The sequence below is a fragment of the Amblyraja radiata genome, chromosome 6, assembly GCF_010909765.2.
Source record: "Amblyraja radiata isolate CabotCenter1 chromosome 6, sAmbRad1.1.pri, whole genome shotgun sequence".
Taxonomy (NCBI): domain Eukaryota; kingdom Metazoa; phylum Chordata; class Chondrichthyes; order Rajiformes; family Rajidae; genus Amblyraja; species Amblyraja radiata.
The window spans coordinates 30,789,548-30,807,062 of NC_045961.1; the positions used below are offsets into that span (position 1 = coordinate 30,789,548).

The following is a 17,515-nucleotide window of genomic DNA, read 5'->3' on the forward strand; positions in this document are numbered from 1 at the left end:
AAGGCACCATGGACTGCTAAGAACTTGAATAAAACAAATATTAAATGTAAATTAATTTTACAGTGAAACATGCGTTTTTTTGCACGGGCAGCCCGGGGGCCAGTTAACATTGTCCTTGGACTCGCAAAGAGGGTCGGATCAGTGGCCGCTCGCAGGGCCGAGGCACTGCTTTCTCGGCAGGACAACTGGGCCGACCCTGGCTGACCTGAGATTTGCTGAATCTGATGAAAATGTGGTCGTGTGGGTGTTCTCGCCACCCCTGCCATTCGATGTGGGCCTGCGAGAGGAGTCCAACAATACCGGAACTGTCCACCTAGGCCGCTGGGGGAGTCGTGATACTACCCCACAAAGTCGGCCTCAGACGTTAGCTATGGTAATGGAATTGCCATCTCCAGCTGGGCCAGAGTTCCAGAGCCCCGGCCTTAGGGCGCAGATGTGACCCGCCGATCAGCCGCGGAAGTCCGGATGAGGTGGAAATCGGCTGCCTCACCCGGCCCTGATGCCACATTTTCGGGGGGAATTCCAGGATGAATTTCAAGTGAGCTCTCATCATTTTGTCTGGATTAAAGGAGGTGCCAGAAAATCGGTGGTGGACCTGTGCAACTATGAAGTCACTACCATACGAAGTGAGCAAACAAAAGTGAGTTTAAATGCCTAATGCGTCCGTAACCAACAAGTTACAGTTTCAATACATTCCAGGAGAGCCTAACCTTTCGGAAATGGATTTCATGATACTATAATTATCAAAGTTAGGAAGAAAAAAAATAATTATGAGTTATGCCTGTCTTTTTAAATGACACCAGGTGAAAAAAGGACTAGAAATCCAAGTTATTTGAATGAAAATCCAGATATTAAATATGGCTGTTGAGGGGCTTTACTTTATTCAAACACTCAGTTCAATATAAACCACAATGATATCTTATCGTTAAGGTAACCATTTCTCATTCAAAGGATTTCACAAGTTCATAAGTTGTAGGAGCAGAATTAGGCCATTCCGCCCATCAAGTCTACTCTGCCATGCAATCATGGCTGATCTATCTGTCCCTCTCAACCCCATTCTCCTGCCTTCTCTCCATAACGCCTGACACCCATACTAATCAAGAATTTGTCAATCTCCGCCTTAAAAATATCCATTGATTTGGCCTCCACAGCCGTCTGTGGCAATAAATTCCACAGCTTCAACACCCTCTGACTACAGAAATTCCTCATCTCCCTTCTAAAGGTAAGCCCTTCTATTCTGAGTCTATGGTGTCTCGTCCTAGACAATCTCACCAGTGGAAACATCCTATCCACATATAAGATTGTTGAGGGCTTGGACACACTAGAGGCAGGAAACATGTTCCCGATGTTGGGGGAGTCCAGAACCAGGGGCCACAGTTTAAGAATAAGGAGTAAGCCATTTAGAACGGAGACGAGGAAACACTTTTTCTCACAGAGAGTGGTGAGTCTGTGGAATTCTCTGCCTCAGAGGGTGGTGGAGGCAGGTTCTCTGGATGCTTTCAAAGAGAGCTAGATAGGGCTCGTAAAAATAGCGGAGTCAGGGGATATGGGGAGAAGGCAGGAACGGGGTACTGATTGGGGATGATCAGATATGATCACATTGAATGGCGGTGCTGACTCGAAGGGCCGAATGGCCTACTCCTGCACCTATTGTCTATTGTCACATCCACTATTCAAGTCTTTCACTATTCGGTGTTTCAATGAGGTCCCCCCTCATCCATATAAATTCCAGCGAGTACAGGCCCAGTGCCGTCAAATGTTCATATGTTAACCAATTCATCCCTGGGATCATTCTCATTAACCTTCTTTGGACCCTCTCCAAGGACAGCACATTCTTCCTCAGATATGAGGCCCAACTGCTCACAATACTCCAAATGTGGCCTGACCAGTGCCTTATAAAGTCTCAACATTGCATCCCAGTTTTTATATTCTAGTCCTCCCAAAATAAATGCTAGCATTGCATTTGCCTTCCATACTACCAATTTGACTTGCAAATTCACTTTCTGGGAATCCTGCGGCAGCACTCCCAAGTCCCTTTGCACCTCTGATTTCTGGATTCTCTCTCCATTTAGAAAATAGTCTACGCCTTTATTCCTACTGCCAAAATGCATGATGCCATACGTCATATACGCCTATGCTGTATTCCATCTGCCACTTCTCAGCCCACTCTCCCAACCTGTCCAATTCCTGGGCACCCTGGGGGAGTTCCGGGACCGCTGGGCTCCGCAGGGTGTTGAATGTATCCTCAATAAGGATTGTATCATAGTTGTATAGTAGGTTATTATGGATATATGTTTGTATTGTAGTATGGTGGTGGGTTCTGGCTTGTTTTATTATAGTGTAATTATTATTTTTTAATAATCGAATATTTTATTTTGCTAAATAAATAAATAGCCTGTCCAATTCCTTCTGTTGAGTCCCTGCTTTCCCTACACTACCTGCCCCTCCATCTATCTTCGTATCATCTGCAAACGTGGCCACAAAGCCCGCAATCCCCTCGTCCAAATCATTAATATACAACGTGTATATTAACGCAGTGGCCCCAGCACCGACCGCTGCGGAACTCCGCTAGTCACGGGCAGACAAAAAAGCCTCCTTTATTGCCACTCTTTTGTCTTCTGCCATTCAGCCAACCTGCTATTCATGCTCTATCTTCCCTCTGATAATCTGGGCTCTCATCTTCTTTAGCAGCTTCACGTGCGGCACCTTATCAAAGATTTATGACAAATGAAAATATGAGTACCAGCAGAATATTTTACTGTATCAGTCATATAAATTAGATGATATATGGGGTGGATATTTGTTTAATGCATATACATACTCCATTAATATTAAAATGTATTATTCAGCTAAAGATATTCCTTGGATATATCCACAGTTCTTTTATCTTCATTGTGAAAACTAATAATGAGCTGTAAAATGGTTGCACCAGACAATAGCTATTAAAATTAACATATATATTTCATCATCTACATGAACAACATATTTTTAAATCCAACACGTGTTCATAGAAGTTGTAAAAATCTGAAGAAATCTGAAGAATCAGTTTACATTTTGGAAAATTATTCAATTTTCTATCAAGACCAGATGTCGCTGATGAAAGAATAAGAAAATATGGGGGGAAAACTCTGATAAACGCCAACAGTTGTAATACTTTGATCTGGATAACTGGATTAAAGTCAGACTTTGATATTTTGAACCTGTGCAACCGGTAAAAAAAAAGCACCAGAAAATGTTGAAACAGATAATAATATCATTGTGATTTTAAAAAACTTTATGGGATTAGCGATACCTTCTCTGGAACAGTTCTGGCCACAAGCTGTCGGATATACATAGAACATCTCTCGAGCTTGCTTCCCACCTTGAAGGGAGGCAGAGAGGGCACAAACAGGAAGGAAAGGAGAACAAAAATGAGAGGAAAAAGGATTGAAGAAACAAAAAGGACAATGATGGGAAACATTAGTTAGAAAAAGCGTTCCAGAAAGTTTGGGAAGCAATTAAAGGATTTTAACTTGACACACAAGATAACCTAAGCATTTCAACTGAATCTGCCATTACAAGATATGTTATTTTCTACCAAGTTTCATATTTCTCAACATATATTCTTACTGCACACTGGCTATTATATGCAATCTAAATTCCACAAGGGTTTGACAAGCACATTTTTAACATGTCAGATCAATGATTACATGAAATAAGCAAAAGTGTTGTTGTAACCTTTTAAAAGATAATGAATATGATGTTTCTTTTTTTGTTAAATACCCATTTCTTCTTCTCAACATTTGCCTTAACTCAGGACTAACAAAAACCATGACACAACATGCTCAGCGGGTCAGGCAACATCTCAGGAGAACATGGAAATGTGACATTTTGGGTCGGGACCCTTCTGCAGACTGAATATGGCGGGCGGGGTGGGGGAAAGCTGGAAGATTGTGACCCTGGCAAGTGATAGGTGGATAAATCAAAGGGGGAGCAATGTGAGGGGGTATTGTGGTGGGGCCACCTTTCACTTGCCAGGTTTTGTCCTGCCCTTGCCTCTCTTCCAGCTTCCCCCCCCCCCCCCTTCACCACAATCAGAACATTCCATGAATTCAAACTGTGTATTGACAAATGAGTAAAATAAAATCTTCTAATTAACATAATTGGCAGCGAAATTACTAACATTCATTTCCACTAGAGTGACCCTTTCAATTTATTTGATATAAAGTAATTAGGGGAAGTACAGTGGCACTGTGGTGGAGTTGTTGCCTCAGAGCACCTAATATATGGGTTTGATCTTGACTATGCATGCTGCCTGCTTGGAGTTTGCTCATTCTCCCTGTGACAAAGTTAGTTCTCTCTGGGAGATCTGGTTTCCTCACACATTCCAAAGACAAGCAATTTTGTAGGTTAATTGGCTTTTGTAAATTGTCCCTAGTGTGTAAGATAGACCAAGTGTACGGGCGACCGTTGGTTGGCATGGACTCGCTGGGCTGAATGGCCTGTTTCCATGCTGTATCTGTAAACTGAACTAATTCATATTGCATATGTACACAGCAGGTGTAGAATATTGGATAGGATGTCTTGTTGCAACTTAACAAATAATGGTGAGGCTGCACTTGGGAGCATTATGTGCAGTTCTGGTTGCCAGGCTATAGTAAAGATGTGCTGGAGAAGGTGCAGGTTTGGAGGACTTTAGTTATAAGGAGGGATTGGATAGGCTGGACTTATTTTCCCTGAAGTGAGAGCGACAGGGTTGCCTTTTAGGGGTATGTAAAGTTATGAGAATAAGGTAGTGCATTATATCTTTTCTTCTATGGTCAAAAACAAGAGATCATGGGTTGAAGATGAAAGGAAGAACGGAAATGTGAGGGGAATTTATTTTCCTTCAAAGAGTGCTTGATATCTAGAACATACTGCCAGAAGTTAAAAAAACAATTTTAAGAGAAAGTAGGCAAGACAGGATAAGTACATAAAGTGGACAAATGGAATGTGTTCTGAAGAAGGGTCTCAACCAGAAATGTCACCTATTCCTTTTCTCCAGAGATGCTGCCTGACCTGCTGAATTACTCCAGCTTTTTGTGTCTGTCTTCTGTTTAAACCAGCATCTGCAGTTCTTCCCTACACAAATGGAATGTGTTTATGGGCAAAATGGTTGGCTGGTGGACCCATTTTTGTGCTGCATGACTCAAAAACAGAAACAGTAACTATCTGACTACAAATTGGTCTATTGCCCACCACAGTAATACATTTATTTGACTTACAAACATGTCTGATAGTCCATCAAACATGGAGGATTACTTGGTTGTAATTATACTAACTTTGCCAAAAGAAATAGGTCCTTCAAGTATTATAATGAAATAAACTATCAAAATAAATTATTTTAAAGGCACGTTGTCCTGCTTTGGTCCTAGAAACCAACATAACATCTTATATTCTACAGTAAGATTAATTAATACGTTTTATGAAACTGATTGAAACTATAACATAGAATTCAAACTTTAACAAATAGTCCAGACTCAAAATGATGAATCCAGCTGTTGTTTAATTAAAGAATGCAATTACTTAATGCAGGAATATATTGAGCAATTCAAATCAAAATGCAAATTCCATCTAGGTCACATATTACCTTCAAATTTAAATATGGATCTCACTCATTACAGTGACAAGAATCTTCGCAATGAAAATAACTGACATATGGGCAACTCAGCCAAATGGTTAAATGCATGAAACTCTGTCTATTTAAATAATAATGAACCAGGTGCTCAAAACTTTTCAAGTGATTGCCTTCATGGAACAAAAGCACATTTCTACCGCAATGCAATTTAGTCCACTTGTAAGGAGTTTTGGAACAATTAGATGAACAGCACTAGGTGCCTCATTAAAACCTTTCCTCACATCAGTCAATAAATGCAGGATGTTCAGATTACCACCTGGAATCAAAGCAAAATAGCAAAGGACAAAATGGCACAGGCAGAAAAAGGCCAACTCAAGCAAGTAAACTTATAGTGAAGAACAAACAATCCACCAAGAAATAAATAGAAAAATTGATCCTTCCCATGCAGTATACATATGAGATGTATCGCAGGCTGCTCATGACAAATCATCTGAGAATGACAAGGGGCTTTTATGTTATGAAATCCAAATGCTCCAGGTCATAGGCTGAGCTGGCATTTACTGAATATGTACTTGTCCAAAATAAAGGTCAGCTGCACATATTTTTGCTTCTACATCACTGATCATTTATGAAGTGGTCTTAAGTCTTTTATTATTGAAAAACACATTGTTCAAGAAGACCAAACTACAATGGATAAACTACAAGTATGGAACAGCAACATGCAATGAGCTTTAGAGCCACCAAGTCCACTTGGTCAATGAAAAGCATGCACGATGATATTAATCCTTCAAGTTTGGATGGTTTTACAATATACCTTAACACCAAGCTTCATGGTTCAAATTTAAGTCAGAGACACTTAAAGTCAAGTTCTAATTTCATCTTTGTCAAATACCGCACTGGACACAAAGGAATATGTTTGTTTTCAGTTCCCCCAATCATCACAAATTTCAAATAAAAAAATAATATTCCATTACATTTCAGGAGAACTTTGTACACAAAAGGATTAATAAATGTAAAATTGCAAATGATGCTATCTGTTCATGAATTTCAATGTGACAATTAGAGGATTTCCAGAATATAAAAATGAAACTTACCAACGATATCAAACCAAAGCAGAATATTACTTGGTTGAACAGTGACGACACCCACAATTTCATTCACTCTGTCATTTTCCATCACTGTGAAGTTGTGAATTGGTTCATCAAAACTGAGGGGAATGGAGGATGGTTCTGGTTTCTTTATCCATTCAATGTGTAAGCGTGCAGTGGAAGACTTTTGAGGTCTCCCATTGTCTACTGCTTTAATCTGAATATCAAAGATCAATTCAGCATTAATCAAACAAGATGCTTATTAAAAAAAAAAGTGTGTATATCTGTGTCTCATTGATTGTCCTCAATCTGTTCACAATTAACAGTTTGCCTTCAGCCATCTCTGTCCTGCAGAGATTATTCAATAAAGTTCTGTGTATGTTCAAAATTTAGCTTCAAAAAATTTGACTCTTAAGAGACTCCTAAGGGACTCTTAAGTAAACTCACCAATTAGGTCGCCGCAGTGGGACAGGCCCTTCACAGCTCTTCCTCGGGTAAAGACCATTGAAGATATTTATTAATCACTTAGACATCTCACTTTCTAGTTTTCAAAATGTTTTTGCTATTTACATCTACATTTTTATGTTTTATGTACTCTGGTTTTCTTTTGACTGCTTAAACCAGATGCATCTTTTCAATTGTGTAGGAAGGAACTGCAGATGCCTGTTTAAACTGAAGATCAACATAAAAAGCAGGAGTAACTCAGCGGGACAGGCAGCATCTCTGGAGAGAAGGAACGGGTGATGTTTCGGGTCAAGACCCTTCTTCATACTGGTTAGGGATAAGGGAAACGAGAGATATAGCTGAGGAGGTAGAGAGATAAAGAACAATGAATGAAATATATGCAAAAAAGTTACAATGATAAAGGAAAGGCCATTGTTAGCTGTTTGTTCGGTGAAAACGAGAAACTAGTGTGACTTGGGTGGGGGAGGGATAGAGAGAGAGGGAATGCCGGGGTTACTTGAAGATAGAAAAATCAATATTGATATCACTGGGCTGTAAGCTGCCCAAGCAAAATATGAACTGCTGTTCCTCCAATTTGCGTTTAGCCTCACTCTGACAATGGAGGTGACCTAGGACAGAAAGGTCTGTGTGGGAATGGGAATGGGAAGGAGAATTAATGTGTTTAGCAACCGGGAGATCAGGTAGGTCCACGCAGACTAAGCGAAGGTGTTCAGTGAAACAAACGCCCAGTCTGCGGTTGGTCTCGCCGATGTATAAGAGCCCATATCTCGAACAACGGATACAGTAGATGAGGTTGGAGGAGGTGCAAGCGAACCTCTGCCTAACCTGAAAGGACTGTCGGGGTCCCTGGACAGTCGAGGGAGGAGGTATAGGGACAGTTGTTGCATCTTCTGTGGTTGCAGGGGAAGGTACCTGGGGAGGGGGTGATTTGGGTGGGAAGGGATGAGGTAACCAGAGAGTTGCGGCGGGAACGTTCTCTGCGGAAGGCGGAAAGAGGTGGAAATGAGAAGATGTGACTAGTGTTGGGATCCATTTGGAGGATGCGAACATTTTGGAGGATTATGTATTGTGTGTGACGGCTGATGGGGTGGAAGGTAAGGACTAGAGGATCTCTGTCTCTCTTGCGACTAGGGGGTGGGGGAGCAAGGGTGGTGCTGCGGGGTACCGAGGAGACACGAGTGAGGGCCTCATCTATGATGGGAGAGGGGAACCACCGTTCCCTAAAGAATGAGGACATCTCGGATGTCCTGGTATGGAACACCTCATCTTGGGCTTTTCAATTGACTTGATCAGTAAATTTTGAGTGGCAGGAGAGAATCCTCAACAAAAGAAACAGTGGGCCAATGTATGATGTGCCATTCAGATTGGCATTGAATGGTAACATTGAATTAACATTCAGCAACATTGAGTTGCTGTTGATAACAATACACAATACAATAACAATACACAATACAATAACAATACACAATACAATAACAATACACAATACAATAACAATACACAATACAATAACAATACACAATACCACATAATAAAAGCCTTGACAGCAAAGCAGGAGAAGGTTATCAATGGCACAAAGTTTACTATTATTAAATTCTACTCTCTACATTTTATTCTTCAATTTTTGATAAGCTGGACTATATTTAGCTCATAGGTCAATGCTTCTTTTGCAGGTTACCACATTCATAACTTCTGTGCCTGCATTAAGCTGGAACATGTGGCCTCTTTCTCTGCTATTGATCACTGATCCTGAGGCTGTTATGGATCGTGCTCTCAGGAAGTGAATGTACTTGGTATTTGGCCTCACAGCTTTATGACTTACATTAGTGGCACACCTTGGTCAAGCCATTTATTTGAATGGAATTCTTGAACTTTATTAGAGAGGAAATCTTTTTTGTTTCTTTTATATTTACATTTTTTAACCCTTTACAATAGCGATGCAACTTAACCATATTCATTTTCAAATTATTTTTTAAAATTAAATAAATATTTGTCAACTTTCAAAACATCTTTATTCAAGAGAGACGTTAGGAGAGAGTTGAAATGGCATTCGTTAGGCTGAGCCACCCGAAGGGTATCGGTCCAGTGTGGTGCTGGGCCTTGTATCTACCTGGTCAATGCTTGCAGATCACTCTGCTTTGCAGCACAGTTGCAGCATCAAGTCCTGAGTCCTCAAGTTATGTGGTGGCTGCCACACCACATAAGGTCAGTGTGACACAGGGGCCAGTAGCATGAGTGCATCCCAGGCACGAGCCATCTCCCTGCTCCAATCATGTTTCTCAAATCCAGGGTTGTTTAGTTTAATTTAGAGATATAACGCGGAAACAGGCTCTTCGGCCCGCCAAGTCCGCACCGACCAACGATCCCCGCACATGTTAACACACTAGGGACAATTTACACTTATACCAAGTATCCCAAGCCAATTAAACTACAAACCTGTGCGCCTTTGAACTGTGGGAGGAAATTGAAGATCTCGGAAAAAACCCACGCGGGTCACTCAGTTGGCAGATGCAAAGGTTGAAATTTTACTCGACAGTGCACGTCCGAGAAATGTATTTCCATGCACCATTAGCCTACATTATTGGGCAATTAGATGCTGCACTGCTCGAACATTCTGCAGTACTGCAATGTGCAAATATTTAATGAGGTCTCCAAGCTTGCAACAAAGAGCATAAAGGTTTTAAGAACATTTGACATTTACTAAATAAAGCTAAAAATCAAAATCTTACGGTTAAGATGTCGTAGTTTCCAGCTGAAAATTGTTTCCTGGAGGAAACCATTCCGGTTTTGGGATCAATGAAAAACTTCCCATCATCATTTCCATCCACAAGACTGTAGGAGATTTCAGCATTGGGGCCTTTATCCTTATCAAATGCAAACGTTCTATAAATTGGTTCACTTCGTTTCTTGCGGTCCCGTTCTGGAAGTTTAATTTGATACACCTTCTGAGGAAATACGGGTTTGTTGTCATTCTCATCCAATACGTGTACAACCACCCACACAGTTGAGTGTTTTGGAGAAGAGCTTCCATCTGTCACCATCACCTGTAGACCATTAATAAAAAAACAGTAGTAAGAGTTAGGATGTTCCTACCCAGTGACTGGATACATCAGCCTGAATGAATCAAACGCAACTCTACACCCCAATGGCATATTTTTTCAAAACTATTTTCTACCTTCCTTCCACATTTTATGTTGATGGCTAATTATTTTCTTCATTTGAATGATGCAAGTGAAATTAAACAGTCATTGGAATTTAAGCAAATCAGCAAACTAGCTAAAACCATCATGGGAAAATTCTAACTGTGCAAGATATAATTAGCTAATTAAATGCAGACATTTTAACAAGTATAAAGGAACATAACATTTCAAGATTTTTGATTTATGTTCTCTTCTTATCTAAAAATAAAGTAAGGTATGTACAAAGTGCTGACAAGTCATGTCAAGAAGTTTTAAACTGAAATAATGAAGGCTTAATTGTATCCGTTCATTTTAAGCCAAAACAGTCTTATTCATTTTCAGAATAACAGACGATCTTTATAATAAATGGACATCCTAAATTGTAGAGAAGGGGTGCAGGGTAGAGAATGGTTTGGAGGAAGTGGGTAGAGGAGGGGTGAGAGAGAGGGAGAGGGAGGGAGGGGGGAGAGAGAGAGAGAGAGAGAGGGGAGAGAGAAGAGGGGAGAGGGGAGAGAGAAGAGGGGAGAGGGGAGAGGGGAGAGGGGAGAGGGGAGAGAGGGGAGAGGGGGAGAGAGAGAAAGAGAAAGAGAGGGAGAGGGAGAGGGAGAGGGAGAGGGAGTCGAGCGGGAGGGGAGAGAGAGAGGGAGAGGGAGAGGGAGAGGGAGAGGGAGAGGGAGAGGGAGAGGGAGAGGGAGAGGGAGAGGGAGAGGGAGAGGGAGAGGGAGAGGGAGAGGGAGAGGGAGAGGGAGAGGGAGAGGGAGAGGGAGAGGGAGAACACTGGTCTCAACAGCTCAGAATCTACACTCGCCAAGCAAGGAACCCATCAAGATATCAATACACCAACTAGGAAAGGTTTAGTGATCTACTGAAAGAGAGAGATATCTCAGAAGCTTTCATATTATTATTCAGTGTATCGAGTTAGTTGGATCAGTACATTTGATGATATCTGCTATTCGATATGTTCACATATCACACACAAAATAATCCAACAATTAGCATCTGTCCCCATTTGCTGGGTCTTTGGAGAAGAGTGAAGTGGAAAACTGAACAACACAGACTCAATCACCAGAAGCTCAGCATGGAACTGATGACATTTAGCATTGTCAGTACTGGCACCCTGGTGATCATGATCCTTGGCTGGATACTCGTGGAGCCTGGGTTTGTTGAGATTTGCCAACATTTAGACTGGGAAATTTGGTCTCAAGCTTGGCATCGGAGCTATGAACCCATTCTTTAAAGTTTGTAGCAAGTTTTTTTAAAAATTGTGGACATAAGAGACCATAGATGCTAGAACCTTGAGCAAAAAACTAAATGGGACACAAAGTGCTGGAGTAACACAGCAGATCAGGCAGCATGCCTGGAGAACATGGATAGGTGATGTTTTGGGTTGAGACTCTTCTTCAGACCTGGGTCCTAGCAAGATATTCAGCACAGGCAACGTGACTCATAGCACCTGTTCCTGTTCTGTACTGTTCTATGTTCCATGTTCTGGTAAGCGCCCCACTCCCCCTTCTCATCCACCATGTTTTGATCCTTCCCAGCCCCTCTCCATAAGCCCACCTATCCCCCACTGCCCCATCACCCAGTTCCTTTCCGCTCCTCCTTCTGCTCATCTCCCATCCGTCCCTCGAGTCCTCCCATTTTCCCTTTAAGACCCCTCTTATTCCCACCGTCCCCATCCATCCACTGTCCCTCCCTCATACTTTCCATTCTTCTTCTTCTTTCCATACCTGGCACTCCCTGACTGGAGTGAATTAATCCATTGGGCTTGAACTTGCATTAATGACAACGGCCAAGTATTTCTCGCTTTGAATCTCCAAATTGTAATCACAAGCAACAAACTCTTCCTAATCCCCCAGGATCACAATTGTTGAGGCCCATTGTAAATGTCTCTATAAATGACCAATTCGTGCTTTGAAACTGATACTTAGTCTGTAGCCCCACTCACAAAGAACACTAACTCACCGGGAGTATTATATGACAATAGCTAGAGTGTGTTTTTTAATTCATTTCACCTTGCTGCTCTAAAAGGTCATTGTGGCTGAACTAACCGTGGAGCTAAATTTCATCCTCTTTGCCAATGGGAAAGGTGTCAATGGAGTGGCAAAAGTCATGGTTGTGCTCCATTCCTGCAGTTCAGAATGTAGATGATCCTGTTTTATATTGCAGAAAGTATCCTGATTGTTCACATCACAGACTGATACTGCAATTCCAATGCTCAAGAATACAAGAGACTGCAGAGGGTAGTGAACTCTGCCCGGTCCATCATGGGAACAACCCACCCCAATATCACTCTGTGTGTGTGTGTCTATGTATTGTACCTGTACATATATAGATATCTGTACCTGTACACATTATGTACCCATGATGCTGGTACAAACAGGATGTTCATTGCATCAGTACCTCACTGTGCAGGTACACTGCATGTGATAATGCACTTGAATTGAATGCACATCATGTTTTGGTAGGTAGTAACTAAATTAGCTTAAACTTGTCCCACAGATTTTTTAGCAACATACAGAAAGGCCACAGCACCTGGAAAACACTTTCTGTGGCTAAAATGTGTGTCAGGTTTTGTTCAAATTAAACTGGTGCTTTTACAGGGAGCTTTTACAGAGTGCGCCAGTGGTCTATGAATTTTGCATTCACTTTAATTCATGGACCAACAGGTTGGAACTCAGCTGAAATTATGGAGGTATAAAAACCTGACAAATGTTTGCCTGACCCCTGTGTATTCATTAATTTATTCATTTTCTTTAGAAGTGTTTTTCTATTTAAAGATCCCTGCAGTAGTTTACACGAACACTAAAGAAACACTAGTTTACAAAAACACAAGAAATGTTGTCAACCATCTTAATATAAACCAGCAACGAACATTCACGACAATCTCCTACATAACAGAACAGATTCAGCTTGAAAGCACTGCCCCACTTGTTAGTTAAAGCCTTTGGCAGCCTCAACCTGAAGTCGGGATCATTCAGGAGCAGTGCAATGAGTTACAGCTGAATCTGGACAGATTATCTTTCACTACAAAATGTTTATTTCATTGTAATGTGCTTGGCCAACTCCAAAACAGGTTGTTAGACCAATCTATTGGGCCAATGTATTATTTTTACATTGTACAAAGCCATTAATAGAAAAAATCACTGGAGATGACTCCAGCTTTAGTAACTGAATCTAAAAGATCGCCACCACATTTAACTGTTTCACGCAGATGCTGATTTACAAAGAAAAGACACAAAGTACTGAAGTAACTCAGCAGGACAGGCAGTATCTCTGGTGAACATGGATAGGAGACATTTTGGGTTGAGACCCTTCTTCATAGTATGAAAATGGGGGGGGGGGGGGGAAACCCTATGTGTGATGCAGAAACATGATTTACTTTCATATATCTAACTAAAATAGGGAAGCTGCATTCTTCAAAATATCAATTCTTAATACCGTGCCTTGATGAGCATAGAATTCTGAGAACGACATAACATTTCACAAATCTTCAAGACTAATATGACAATGTATTAAAGGCCACTGTAGCCAGGAACACATCGAAAGACTAACTAAAAATCCTAACTGAAAAATGAGAAATGATGAAACACCATATTTGCCACATTTAGTGTTTGTGTTCAGTTTCGGACTCCATGTTATAGGAAAGATGTTGTCAAGCTGGAAAGGGCGCAGAGAAGATTTACGAGGATGTTACCAAGACTCAACGGCCTGAGCTATCGGAAAAGGTTGAGTAGGCTGGGAATCTATTCCTTGGAGTGCAGAAGGATGAGGGTTGATCTTATAGAGGTGTACAAAATCATTGAGAGGAATAGATTGGGTAGACGCACAGTCTCTTGCCCCAGAGTAGGGGAATCGAGGACCAGAGGACATAGGTTTAAGGTGAGCGGGGGTGGGAGATTTAATAGGAAGCTGAGAGGTAACTTTTTCACACATAGGGTGGCGGGTGTATGGACGAGCTGCCAAAGGAGGTAATTGAAGCAGGTACTATTGCAACATTTAAGATACATTTAGACGGTTACATGGATAGGACAGGTTTAGAGGGATATGGGCCAAATACAGGCAGGTGGGACTAGTGTAGATTGGACATGTTGGTTGGTGTGGGTAAGTGGGGCCGAAGGGGCTTCTTCCACGATGTAAGACTATGACTAACAAACCAAAGGATTCAAGTATGCAGTGCTATATAACGTCAATCCACTGCCCTTACATAATGTACCAAATATCTTGAAATATGCTGGTTGAATTCAGAATGATGTGAAGGCAAGTGATAAATTCTTAAATGAAAATTCTTAAATTATGTTTTTTTTTAAACATATAGCTGCTGCAAATGTGGCAGCACAAACCACAGTAGCAATAAATAAGGCAGAGTTCCAGATATACTTCACCCAAACTTCTAATATTAATCGGGCATCTGTAGGCTGCTCAACAGCAGGCAACTTCCTTATGGACCCTGACCATCACATTTTCCCAAAAACTCTCTATTAAACTTCTTGAGCACGATTTGCCCTTCATTAAAAACCATGAGGACTCAAACAAATCATGTTATTTTCAAATGCTTTGTTACCATGACCTCCATTGATGGATTCCAGCATTTTTCCACCTCCATTATCAACTGGTCTGCAGTTCCCCATGTTATCTCCCCTCCTTTCTTAATTAACAAGGTTATGACCACCAAGGTTATGACACAAGGTAATTGACCACCAGGGGCGCCGGGGAGATAGCCAGCCCTGCCGGCAGTCTGTTCGTTTTTTCAACTTTTTGTTATTTTTAGCGTCCGTTTAAAGTTTGTTTTTATGTTCTTCAGTTTGTTTAATGTGGGGGGTGGGGGGAGGGGATCGAGGGAACCTATTTTTCAAGTCCTTACCTTCCCAGAGAAGTGATCATTTTTCGGATCACATTCTCTGGGCTCTGCGGCCTACCAACGCTGGAGCTGGGAGCCGCTTCGGACTGTCGTGAGCCCCACTGCGGGCGCAACTTAACATTGGAGCGGATCCCTTGCCTGGGATCGCTCCCACCGTGACCATCGTGGACTTACCAACAAGGGCTCGAAGTTTCGGGAAAGGCAAGTTGGGAGCTCCAACGCCGCAGAAGGTTCGTCCAGCCCCGACGCGAGGTTCGATCGCCCGGCGCGGGGGAGCTGACATCCCCCCGATGCAGGAGCTGAACGCCTCGACGCGGAGGGCCCGAACACCGCAGGCTACGTCCAAGACCGTCCCGTCAACGGAGGGCTCGAGGCCCCCGACCAAGGAAGAACAAAGGAAGTTCAAAGACTTGAACTTTATTTCACCTTCCATCACAGTGAGGAATGTGTAGGAGTCACTGTGGTGGATCTTCATGTTAAAATGTGCTTTTGAATCTGTTGCTTTTAATTTGTATGACTGACCTGGCCAATGAAATTCCTCGTATGTTGCAAAACATACTTGGCGAATAAAATCTGATTCTGATTCTGATTCTGATATATTGGCAGCTTTCCAATCCGCATGGACCAGTCCAGAATTGAACTTTAGAAGATCAATGGCATTGTCTCTGGACCATTTAAAAAAAAATCCTGGAAAATAAACCACCACATCCAGGAGATATGTCTGCCTTAGTTTCCATAAAGACTTTTTGTACTTTCTCTTTAGTAATATTAATTACCTCAAGCTCCTCATTGTGTTTCTGCTAATTTACTCTCATCATCAGTCTTCTCCCTCATCGATATTTTAGTTAATCGCTGTTGCTTCCTAGAACTCTCCTGATCCTCAGACTTAGTTTTCTTGGCAACATTATAGAACTGTTCTTTTAGACTAACATTATCCTTAACCTTATTCGACTCAATCTTGTGTATCTTTGATTTTGGTGCATAAGGATTTCAAAATTCTTGCAAAATGTCTGCCGTGGGAGATACAGCCTGCCTTTTGGAGGCGGCAATTGTAAAATGGGGGCAAATGTTGGGATGATGGCTTGGGGAGGACACAAGAATTGGGTAGCTTATCCGAGCAATGGATTGGGAGAATTTAGCTGAGGTGGCATTGGTGGTAAAACTCCAGTGTTTCATGAACTGGCCTTTCAAACTTTTTGCCATTTTAACTTCCCCATTCTTTATAAAAATTAAATGACTGTTTTCACATTATCGTGCAATATTTGGTGCTGGGGAACAACTAACCACACCAGTGTTTTTTGTGCTTGCTATCTCTTATCCATCGTCACTTTGTTGCCAACATCATATCTCCCATCTACTTTGATCTAGTCCTTTATTGCCATGCCTATCCCCTCATCAACCACCCGACATATGACATGGACCCCAGTTTGGTGGCTGCAGTGTGGTGGATTTCAGTAAACCTCCCCCACTGCAGCAGAGACTCTGTACACATTAGATGCAGGAACACTGAAAGGGCCTGTCCCACTTATGTGTCCTTGGCACGCAAATTACGCGACCTCGTGGTCGCGTTGAGCCGCGACGGTCCCGCGAAGGTCGCACTCGACTTCATTCGACCGCACAGCCGTCTGGAGCGCATGACGTCATTTGAAGATGGACGCAAAATGCCGGAGTAACTCAGCGGGACCGGCAGCATCTCTGCAGAGATGGAATGGATGATGTTTCAGGTTGAGAGTCTTCTTCAGTCTGAAAGAAGGGTCTTGACCCGAAACGTCACCCATTCCTTCTCTCCAGAGATGCTGCCGGTCCCGCTGAGTTACTCCAGCATTTTGTGTCCATCTTCAATTTTCTTGGCCCCCACTTCTACTTAGGGAGTAGAAGTGGGGGCAGATCCGGATCCGGATCCGCAACGTCTGTGAGCCCCAGGCCGAGTTCGGCGATCGTTTGCCTGCTTCTGCTGCTGTTGCAGGTGAGATGTTGTGTCACGCCAGGGTCTTGGGCCTGTCCCACTTTGGCCATCAGTTACGCGACAGGCCGTTGGCGCGCGAAGATTTTGTTCGCTACAAAAATTTCGGACCCCCACGCGATGTCGCGCATAACTCCATACCTCTCCGCGATTCTCAGTGGGACCGGCCCCGCGCGGCCATATGATGCCCATGCACCTCAACGCAGCCACGTGGTTGCGTAATTTGAGTGCCAAGGACACGTAAGTGGGACAGGCCCGTGAGCCCCAGGCCGAGCTCGGCGATCGTTTGCCTGCTTCTGCTGCTGTTAGAGGTGAGACGTTGCGTCGCGCCAGGTTCTTGGGCCTGTCCCATTTTGGCCGTCA

General features: G+C 42.4%; 1 protein-coding gene across 10 annotated transcripts in view; it reads right to left on the minus strand.

The window, feature by feature from the left end:
- fat3 (FAT atypical cadherin 3) overlaps positions 1 to 17,515 on the minus strand; it is a 657,225-nt gene that overhangs the window by 167,977 nt on the left and 471,733 nt on the right. For 8 of the 10 annotated variants that reach the window (XM_033022431.1, XM_033022433.1, XM_033022434.1 and 5 more), the window contains 3 exons: positions 9,879 to 10,193; positions 6,691 to 6,901; positions 3,293 to 3,361 (listed from right to left, as the gene is read on the minus strand). In XM_033022431.1, the coding sequence (XP_032878322.1) occupies positions 3,293 to 3,361; positions 6,691 to 6,901; positions 9,879 to 10,193 (595 nt within the window). The remainder of the gene's footprint in view (positions 1 to 3,292; positions 3,362 to 6,690; positions 6,902 to 9,878; positions 10,194 to 17,515) is intronic. The other 2 variants (XM_033022439.1, XM_033022437.1) reach the window with 1 other exon arrangement.